The sequence below is a fragment of the Aquarana catesbeiana genome, linkage group LG09 (genome assembly GCF_042186555.1).
Source record: "Aquarana catesbeiana isolate 2022-GZ linkage group LG09, ASM4218655v1, whole genome shotgun sequence".
Taxonomy (NCBI): domain Eukaryota; kingdom Metazoa; phylum Chordata; class Amphibia; order Anura; family Ranidae; genus Aquarana; species Aquarana catesbeiana.
Window position 1 is genome coordinate 84490842 of NC_133332.1, and position 11267 is coordinate 84502108.

The 11267-nt window shown below is 42.9% G+C and overlaps 1 protein-coding gene across 1 annotated transcript; it reads left to right on the forward strand.

The window, feature by feature from the left end:
- Window positions 1-2548: 2548 nt before the first annotated feature.
- LOC141107863 (ribonuclease, liver-like) lies at window positions 2549-8526 on the forward strand. Its single transcript, XM_073598890.1, has 2 exons — window positions 2549-2689; window positions 7897-8526. The coding sequence occupies exons 1-2, from the start codon at window positions 2561-2563 to the stop codon at window positions 8314-8316; spliced, it is 549 nt and encodes a 182-aa protein (XP_073454991.1). The 5' UTR covers window positions 2549-2560; the 3' UTR covers window positions 8317-8526.
- Window positions 8527-11267: the final 2741 nt, after the last annotated feature.

Genomic DNA, 11267 nt, shown 5'->3' on the forward strand with positions numbered 1-11267 from the left:
GAAATCTTCTGAAGAGGAGCACAGACAGCAAAACAAATGTCACAGGGGTGATAACCCTTCCCTATGTTTTTTCCAAAAAGCTTAAAATAGATTTTTTGGCTGGAGCTAAACACGTTAAAAATGTACCAGTTTAAAATTACAAACAGATTCTACTTAACAAACCTACAGTCCCTGTCTTGTTTGCACCGCCTGTATACTGCTGTTCAGAGTACAGAGCCTGTATACTGCTGTTTCCTTTTTTAATTTGGGTGTGGGGTTATATCCATGCAAGACCCAAAGGGCCTGGTAATGGACTGGGGGATACCCATGCCGTTTGTCTCACTGATTTTCATCCATATTGCCAGGACCCGACATTACATTAAAGCCGCAAGCAGTTTTAAATGACTTTTTTTCCTTTTAAAAATGACATTTTGTGCAGGGACTGTTCTAAGCACGGGAAACACGCGCCACTTTACAGGCATACTATAGACACCCCCCAGGTACGATATTTAAAGGAATATTTCACTTTTTTTTTTTTTTTTTTTACTTTAAGCATCATTAAAATCACTGCTCCTGAAAAAACGGACGTTTTTAAAAGTTTTTTTTGCATTGATACATGTCCCCTGGGGCAGGACCCGGGTCCCCAAACCCTTTTTGGGACAATACCATGCAAATTAGCCTTTAAAATGAGCACTTTTGATTTCGAACATTCGAGTCCCATAGACGTCAATGGGGTTCTAACGTTCGTGCGAATTTTCGGTCCGTTCGCAGGTTCTGGTGCAAACCGAACTGGGGGGTGTTCGGCTCATCCCTACTCCTCACATTCACAGTTTGTTGACTAGCATTCTTAGGCACTGGGCCCCTTACTGACAGCTTGTTACTCTATGTGCTGTATATGTATATGGGTTTCTAATAATGTGGCTGCATTATCTCTGACAGTTATCAGCATCAGACTAACAATCAGGAACTAATCAGCATGGTTCCCAATCATGTCAGCACATGACAGCCAGACATAGTTACATAGTAGGTGAGGTTGAAAAAAGACACAAGTCCATCAAGTCCAACCTATGTGTGTGATTATATGTCAGTATTACCTTGTATATCCCTGTATGTTGTGACATGGTGATAACATACTACTGGGAGCAGTAAAATGCATCAAGGAAGTTTGTTTTTTGGGTGGAGATACTTTATATGCAGTATTTTTTTTTTACTATTTAATAAACATAATAAAAAGAGTTAATGGTGATTCTGTAAAGGGCTGTAAGAGTCTATTGTTATTGTTATGGTACTTGTGCTTTGTACAATTTGGAAATTCAATAAATACTATCTTTAACCGATTGCCGCCCGCCAGCCGTCAAATGATGTCTCGGCGGTGCAGCTTTCGATCTGGGCAGGCGTCATATGACGTCCTCAGCTTTCCGGCCCACACAGATCCACCTCCCGTCAGGTGAGAGGAGAACGATGGTGTGTCCCCAGTACAGAGGAACACCGATCGGTCTCCTTCCCTTGCGATATTGCGACGGACATATCGGACACTTTTGATACATTTTTGGGACCATTCACACTTATACAGCGAACAGTGCTATAAAAATGCACTGGTTACTGTGTAAATGTGACTGGCAGGGAAGGGGTTAACACTAGGGGGAGATCAAGGGTTTAATTGTGTGTCCTAGGGAGTGATTCTAAATGTAGGGGGAGGGGACTCACAAGGGGAGGAGACCGATCGGTTTTCCTCTGTACTGGGAACACACTATCGTTCTCCTCTCAACTGGCAGGATGTGGATCTGTGTGTTTATACACACAGATCCATGGTCCTGATGTGTTAACGGGCAATTGCGGGTGCCCGGTGGACGTCACGGCTGCCGGGCACACACACTGGGTCCCGAGCGACGCGGCAGGCACACGCACGCACCCCCCCAGATGGCCGGGAAGCCCAGGACATCATATGACGTCATATGGCTATACGCGGGTAAGGAAGTGGTTAAAATTCATAAAAGTGTCTTTTTCCCCAAAAAGTTGCATTTAAAACACCGCTGCACAAATACCGTGTGACATAAAATATTGCAACAATTGTCATTTTATTCTCTAGATTCTCTGCTAAAAAATATATACAATGTTTGGGGGTTCTAAGTAATTTTCTAGCAAAAAATACGGATTTTAACTTGTAAACACCAAATGTCAGAAATAGGCTTAGTCATGAAAGGGATAAGTCAGCCATGACGGTCACATGAAGTCTGGTTTGTAAACATGACCAGTGTATTTAATAAATCAGTATACCAAATAAAAGACCTACATTATATGTCCTTAAAAACATTACAAAAATTATTTAGGTAGGATGATTAGCCAATGCATACTGAAGTTGCTAAATTTGTTCTGGATATTTATTATTCAATGGTTATGAAAAAGTAAAAATTCCAGCTAGCATTTGCAATTTCCTTTTCTAACACTGAGGTTCTACTCAGTGTTCCGGGCGAGTACAAATGATTCAAGTAAGTTCTCTGTTTTATACTGCAACGTATAAAATGTTGCAATAAAAAATATTAATTTGTGGTCTGTCGCAACCTTCACATAAGCTTTGCAAATGAGCTGGGGAAATGCTGTCATGCCTGATGTTGTAACACAGGAGTATATAAAGAAGAACTCCGCCTCCAGGGATCACAGCTCAACACAGCAGAACCCAATAAAGACACAGAGCCTACTGAATCCACAGGTGAGATACATTTGAATATAGAATAGTTGCTAATCATGTCTGACCACTGTAATTGGTACAAGCAGGGGTGTGCATTATGGTACCCCATAGCAGTGGGAAAGCTAGATATTCTTTCACCCTGGGCAAAGACTCAGTTCAGCCCCCCAAAGAGGGCAGATGTTGGTGTCTGTAGGGCAGTGGACGGTGTCAGTATTTTTTTTTCATTATTTTTTTACAATATTATTAGAAGAGAAGTTTGAGGCTGCATAATCTCTGCAGCAAAGAGCCGGTGCCTGACTCTATCCCACCCCCATCCTACCCTCATCCTGGGCCCTGAGGACCAGCATGCCAGAATATTCTGTATTTTTAACATTTTGAAAAAAATGTACATGGACACTTTTTTGCTGTGCATCTACAAAGCAACTGTAGGCTTAGAATTTAATTGAAAGAGAGTATTTCAAATAGCATACAGTATTGTTATTTGTACAATTTTAAAATACTGTATATACAGGAAAATACATCATAGAACAGAAACACAGCCAAAAGGGAGTGTTCATTATTAACATTATTTATGTTTTTATTTTAATGGTAGACTGTATTTTTAAACAATGCAGTCCTTTTAAAGTGCAGCAGCCCAACAGAATACAATTATTAAAGGAGAAGTCCAACCTGAGCTTTTTAGGCTGGGCTTCTCCTCTGGATCACAGGAGTGCAATTCGTTCTGCACTCCTGTGACCCGTTTCCAGCGGAGAGCGGTCTGAAGTCCGCTCTCCACTGACGTCACTGCCTCAGTCGAGGCACCGTGTCATCATGACTTCCAAGTCTGGATCTGCCAGCTGCCTTGATTGATGGCAGTCTCAGCCCGGGTTCACACCTATGCGAATTAGATGCGGCTTACACCGCATCTAATTCGCAGGACATTTTAAAATACATTCATATGAATGTATCTGGTTCACATATGTGCGTTGCATTCGCACTGCGCATTGCACAAAAAACGTGTGCGTTTTTTGGGCATTGCGGTGCGAACTACAAGCCTATTATCTCCTATGGGAACGCATCTGATTCGCAGATGCATTGCGGTCTGAACAAGGATTTTCTCTTTCTCCTCACTACACCTCCCCCTCTCCCCCCCCCCTCCCTCCCCCTCTCCCTGCTCTCTAATCCTGAGCAAAAACGCAATGAATCCGTTGAACAGGAGATTGTTATCTCCCCAGTGAAACCTGAGCTTCAATTCGCACCGCACATGTGTGAAACCAGGCTTAGGGTTTCAGCAAGACACTGAGACGTCTGCTCCCCACCCCTTCACAGCTCAGCGCTCCAATGAGCACAGAGAAGTAGAGCAGAAGCGATGCTGACTGACAGTGAGTGAGAACTGAACCATCGGCGGTGTTCGGTGGCTCAGTTCTCAGTGCAGAGACACCGGGGGACAGATGCAGCACTGGTCTGATGCTGCATCCACTGAGGTAAGTATGATTAGCCCCCAAAAAAAAAAACAAAAAAAAAAACGTCTCTGTTAACACAAATTACATGGCAAACTCATTTGGCATAAACTATTTAGAAACATCATTTGACACTGAGTGTTCTGCTTGAACCTTTCCACCTAAGTGGGAAGAGGGGAGGACTGGTGCTCAGTGGGGGGGAGCAAAAGGGGAAGTGGTGCTCAGTAGAGGACAAAGAGAGTACCGTTGCTCAGTGCGGGGCACTGGTGCTCAGTGGGGAGCAAGAAGGGCACTGGTGTGCTAAGTGGGGGGGGGGGGGCACTGGTGCTTAGTGGAGGGGAAGGAAGGCACTGGTGATCAGTGGAAGGAGGGAAGAGGGAACTGGTGCTCAGTGGGTGGGGGGAGAGGGCACAGTGGGGGGGGCACTGGTGCTCAGTGGGGGGGAAATAGGCACTGGTGATCAGTGGAAGGAGGGAAGAGGGAACTGGTGCTCAGTGGGTGGGGGGAGAGGGCACAGTGGGGGGGGGGGGCACTGGTGCTCAGTGGGGGGGAAATAGGCACTGGTGATCAGTGGAAGGAGGGAAGAGGGAACTGGTGCTCAGTGGGTGGGGGGAGAGGGCACAGTGGGGGGGGGGGGGCACTGGTGCTCAGTGGGGGCACAAGAGGTGCACTGGTGCTCAGTGGGGGAAGTTCTTTTGATAATGGGAAAAATATGTAGAAAATAACTATACAAGTAAAAGCTGCCTCCCTCCTTTGCCAGCTGCAGACGTTAGGCTATAATCATAATTTCAGCCATGCTTTAGTTTGATCATCATGCAGAAGGCAGACTTTCTGATCACTTACTCTGTGTCTCAGTAACTTTTGTTGAAAACAAAAAGCACCAGCGCTCAAAGGGTTAAGAAGGCAGTCCACAGTTCATAATAAATTAATTAAAAAATGAATAAGTTTGGATCGTCGGTGGCACATGTGTGAGCAGGCTCTCCTGGGATTACACCTGAACCCAGCAGTACTACTGATGGCTGAGTCATCCTCCAGCTACTGATCCCTTTCTCCCCCCTCTCTCCATTGTGGGCAAGCAGTTTTTGAGAATGTTCAGCACAACTCCTCGTTGCTCAGTGGACTGCCGGAGATTAAGTAAGCCACCCCCTCTTTTCTTATTTTAACTGCAAGTGAATAAGACTGCATTTTTTATTATTTGCCATTACTTGCCATCTCTTTGAATAAACTTATTCATGTTTAAATTAATTTGTTATGAATTGTGTACTGCCTTCTTAACCCTTTGAGCGCTGGTGCTTTTTGTTTTCTACTGCCTCATCCATTTCTACCAGTCATGGTTTTTTCCAGCTGCACGGGGTACAGACCCTCATCCACTGAATTTTTTCCTATGTTTTGACTGTTCCCACTATTTTAGCGCCAGTATAATGTTGTGTGTGTTTTCAGTAACTTTTAAGGGCCCTGGATCAGCATGGCAGCCAAGAACTAGCATTTTCAGATGGAGAGGTTTAATAAAAGACAAAATGCAAATTTACTATTTACATTTTATTTTATGGGTGAGTATTGGTATTAGTGTGTGGCATATTATGTATCCTTTACTCATGCAAGCACGGTCAGTATTTGGTGCCCCCTATTTTTAGTGGGGGCTTCCAGATTACAATAAACTCCCATGCGTAGACTCCCACAACTACTGTGCCAGGGTTATGGGCTATGCGCTTTGTCAGGGAAGTACTCCCTTGCAAGGTACCATCCCCCATGTTGAGAACATGTTGTCTTGTATGTTTTAGGCTGTCAGACTGCATGCTCAGATGAGGGTTTGATATGGAGTTTGGGGGATCCCATGGCCCTTTTTTCACATAACCATCTATTCCAGACTCTCATTTAGGATAAGAGTCTGGTATTAATGAAGGGAATCCCTAGCTATTTGTTTACCAACAGAGGTAAGTGACTGGGAGCTGTCATTTAGCTCCAATTTAAATGGTCTTTGTTTTCATTGTAATGTCAGTTTTGCTGTAGAAGATTGTATACATCATACAGATGTGTCACTTCACAGCCGGTTTAAGGGCATCCCCCAAGCAAAATTTGAATCACTGCTCACCAAACAGAATAAAAAAAAAAAAAATGTTTTGCTTTGGTACATGTTCCCCCAGGACAGTGCCTAGTCTTCATACCGTTTGTTTGACCATCCCTTGCTTATTAGACAATAAAATGGCCATTACTGTTTTTTAACATTTAGCTCCTATTGACTTTAATGGGGTTTAGATTCAGCATCCAACCGTCAGTAACCTTCAGCAAACATGCCCTGAACTGAACCCAGGTATGTTCAGCTCATCACTACCCAGCAATTTAATGTGATTGTAAAGGCACAAGGTTTTTTTACCTTCATGCATTCTATGCATGAAGGTAAAAAACCTTCTGTGTGCAGCAGCAGCACCCCCCCCCCAATACTTATCTGAACCCCCTCTCGATCCAGTGATGTCCACGAGAGCCTTGCCTCTCTGGGGACTCGTCCTCCTCTTTGCTTTTGGCAGCTGTTGGCTCCCGCTGCTGTCAATCACAGCCAGTGAGCCAATCAGGAGACGGAGGGGGCAGGCCGAGTCGTGGCTCCGTGTATGAATGGACAGAGGTGCGGCTCGGGAGTGCACCTGCTTGGGTGCCCCTGGGATAAGCTGCTTGCTGTGGGGGCACCTGGCAGCAGGGAGGGGCCAGAAGCACCAGCGAGGGACCCAAGGAGAGGAAGATCCGGGCTGCTCTGTGCAAAACCAACTGCACAGAGGAGGTAAGTATAACATGTTTGTTTATTTAAAAAAAAAAAACACTAGGCCTTAATAGTGCTTTAAACCTTCATATTCTGTAGAGAGGTCTCAAGAGAGTTCAGGACCTAGCTGTACTGCCTGGCAAGGGAGGTTCCATCACAAGACTGGTTGAACAGAATTACAAAACCTGAAACAGGTAAAACAGTCGTCAAATGTCAATTTACTAATTGCATGGAGTTCAGTTTTTAAAATATGATAGAGAGATAGATAGATAATATATTTATTGCTGTCTGTGTCTCCATTGAAGGGATTTCCCCTTACATCTTTGTGGTTAGGTAGACAGAAAGAAATAGCAAAGACAGGAAATTGGAGCTCACGGAAGATAAACTGTCATTCACTGTACACACAGCACAGATCTGCACATGTTTATATCCTCAGGATTGATGAAGCACATCTAAAACAGATTTATGTACGCAGAAATCTCTGTTCCCCTTAGCAGGAAGTCTCACACTGACTTTGTGACTTTGATAAGGAATCAAAACAAGATGGATGTACCAGGTGCCAAGCTGTAATGCCCTGTACACACGATAGGATTTTCCGATGAAAAATGTGTGATAGGACCTTGTTGTCGGAAATTCCGGCCGTGTGTGGGCTCCATCACACATTTTCCATAGGAATTTCCGACACACAAAGTTTGGGAGCTTGCTATAAAATTTTCAAAAATCCATTGTCGGAAATTCCGATCGTGTGTACACAAATCCAACGCACAAACTGCCACGCATGCTCAGAATAAATTAAGAAACGAAAGCTATTGGCTACTGCCCCGTTTATAGTCCCGACGTACGTGTTTTACATCATCGCATTCAGAACGATCGGATTTTCCGACAACTTTGTGTGACCGTGTGTATGCAAGACAAGTTTGAGCCAACATCCGTCGGAAAAAATCCATGGATTTTGTTGTCGGAATGTCTCATCAATGTCCGATCATGTGTATAGGGCATAAGAGTCTCTAATTTTCCTTGTCTTCTTTCCTTTGCAGATCTCATCATCCAGGATGTCCAAGGCTAGTTTTTGCTTTCTCATTCTCAGCATACTGGTCAGCCTCATCCATCTGTCTAGCTGTCAAAACTGGAGTTCCTTTAAGACCAAGCATATAGTTGGCTCACGGAACATTAACTGCAAAGAAAAATTGAAGTATCCCCTATTCTTTATCCATGGAAAGTGCAGAGCCAAGAACACTTTTATTGTGGAGTCTGAGAAAACAGTTCTTAGCATATGCAGAAAAGCTATCAAGAAAAGGTACATTACAAGCCCCATGAAGGTCCGACTCGCCATCTGTCAAGAGAGGAAGAACAAGCAATGCATATATGATATTGTGGTTCCAAACAATTCACAGATATGTGTGCTATGCCATAAAGGAAAGCCAATACACTTTCAGAAGGAAGGAAAATGTTTTTAATGTCAATGCCAGTGATTTTATTGTGGAGGAGGTATGTGCCCCATTTTTACATGGTTTTGGGGAACACACAGCAAGATGTATACCTTTCATTGTATTAAAAAAATAATTTTATCAACTAATCAATTACCACATAAGATTGAAAGAATCACTGAATCAAAATACATCCAACTTGAAAATATAAAATAAATAATACAAACTAAGCTAAACAAATATGTGTTTTGGTCAGTTTTATATGCGATTGAGCTTTTGGGGCAATATGTTTAAATTTTTTTAAAAATAGACATATAAAGTGGAGCCATTGCTTTCAGCAATTTGTCCCACTACAAAAGTTAATTCCAAGAGGTTAGAAAAAAATCTAAGTATTGGTTGTCTAATGTCCTCCTAACATGAAAAATATAATGGTTTATACTTTTTACAGAGACTTTGTATATAAAATAAAATTGGCAAAAAATAGCTCCGTGTAAAGAAGATAGTCAGGGCTGTCTCTAAGGCAGGGCAAAAGGGGCAGCTGCCCTGGGCCCTGTCATTGTTGTGGGGCCCAAAGCAGCTGCCTCATACTTGCCAACTATCCCAGTTTAAATTCCCTTGTCCCTTGAAGTTTGCATCTGGCGGCATAGATATGTAAATAAAGGTGGCATTCATATTTATATCTTGCCCCCTGCAGTGAGGAGATGATGTGCTGTAACCTCTAGCAACCAATCAGTGAGCAGTATTACTGCACAGTAATCTCTAGCAACCAATCAACAAGCAGAAATCATGTGCTGTAACATCTAGCAACTAATCAGTGAGCCGTAATGTGTGTGCTGCAATCTCTAGCAACCAGTCAGTAAGCGGTAATGATACACAGTAACCTCTGGCAACCAATCGCAATTGCTGCCTGATCTGATACAGTAAACTGATTTTAAGTCTAGCTGCTATTTATTGTATGTCTCAGAGCTGGTGGAGCGCAAAATTGTATGGGGGGGCCCCCAAGAAAACGTTTTGCCCAGGGTCCAATCAATATTAAAGACGGCCCTGAAGATAGTAAATGACCTACCTCTCATGTTCTCCACTTCTAATAGGTAGGGAGCCCATATCTTCCAGTATTTTATATCCTGTTCTTTCAACATCAAAGTCAGATTCTCCATTTGTTGGATTGTTATGCTAGCCCACCACTGTACTCTAGACGGTGGGACTATACTTTTCCACAATGCTGGAATACAGGCCCTCGCTGCCGTGAGAAGGTGTTTAACCACTTCAGCCCCGGAAGGATTTACCCCCTTCCTGACCAGAGCACTTTTTACAATTTGGCACTGCGTCGCTTTAACTGCTAATTGCGCGGTCATGCAATGCTGTAACCAAACGAAATTTGCGTCCTTTTCTTCCCACAAATAGAGCTTTCTTTTGATGGTATTTGATCACCTCTGCCGTTTTTATTTTTTGCGCTATACACGGAAAAAGACCGAAAATTTTGAAAAAAAATGATATTTTCTACTTTTTGTTCTAAAAAAAATCCAATAAACTCAATTTTAGTCATACATTTAGGCCAAAATGTATTTGGCCACATGTCTTTGGTAAAAAAAATGTCAATAAGTGTATATTTATTGGTTTGCGCAAAAGTTATAGCGCCTACAAACTAGGGTACATTTTCTGGAATTTACACAGTCTTTAATTTATGACTGCCTATGTCATTTCTTGAGGTGCTAAAATGACAGGGCAGTACAAAACCCCCACAAATGACCCCATTTTGGAAAGTAGACCCCCCTAGGAAATTGCTGAGAGGCATGTTGAGCCCATTGAATATTCATTTTTTTTGTCCCAAGTGATTGAATAATGAAAAAAAAAAAAAAAAAAAATTACAAAAAGTTGTCACTAAATGATATATTGCTCACACAGGCCATGGGCCTATGTGGAATTGCACCCCAAAATACATTTAGCTGCTTCTCCTGAGTATGGGGATACCACATGTGTGGGACTTTTTGGGAGTCTAGCCGCATACGGGGCCCCGAAAACCAATCACTGCCTTCAGGATTTCTAAGGGCGTACATTTTTGATTTTACTCCTCACTACCTATCACAGTTTTGAAGGCCATAAAATGCCCAGATGGCACAAACCCCCCCCAAATGACCCCATTTTGGAAAGTAGACACCCCAAGCTATTTGCTGAGAGGCATGTTGAGTCCATGGATTATTTTATATTTTGACACAAGTTGCGGGAAAGTGACAATTTATTTATTTATTTTTTTTTTTTTTTGCACAAAGTTGTCACTAAATGATATATTGCTCACACAGGTCATGGGCCTATGTGGAATTGCACCCCAAAATACATTCTGCTGCTTCTCTTGAGTACGGGGATACCACATGTGTGGGACTTTTTAGGAGCCTAGCCGCGTACGGGACCCCGAAAACCAATCACCGCCTTCAGGATTTCTAAGGGTGTACATTTTTGATTTCACTCTTCACTGCCTATCACAGTTTCGGAGGCCATGGAATGCCCAGGTGGCACAAAACCCCCCCAAATGACCCCATTTTGGAAAGTAGACACCCCAAGCTATTTGCTGAGAGGCATGGTGAGTATTTTGCAGCTCTCATTTGTTTTTGAAAATGAAGAAAGACAAAAAAAAAATTTTTTTTTTCTTTTTTTAATTTTCAAAACTTTGTGACAAAAAGTGAGGTCTGCAAAATACTCACTATACCTCTCAGCAAATAGCTTGGGGTGTCTACTTTCCAAAATGGGGTCATTTGGGGGGGGGTTTGTGCCACCTGGGCATTCCATGGCCTCCGAGACTGTGATAGGCAGTGAAGAGTGAAATCAAAAATTTACGCCCTTAGAAAGCCTGAAGGCGGTGCTTGGTTTTCGGGGTCCCATACGTGGCTAGGCTCCCAAAAAGTCTCACACATGTGGTATCCCCGTACTCAGGAGAAGCAACAGAATGTATTTTGGGGTGTAATTTCACATATTCCCATGGCATG

Excerpts from the sequence above, each read along its gene's own strand:
- LOC141107863 (XM_073598890.1), top strand. The coding sequence starts at position 2,561 with ATGAGCTGGGGAAATGCTGTCATGCCTGATGTTGTAACACAGGAGTAT. Across the intron at positions 2,690-7,896 it reads AGAGCCTACTGAATCCACAG|ATCTCATCATCCAGGATGTC; the intron begins GTGAGATACATT and ends TTTCCTTTGCAG.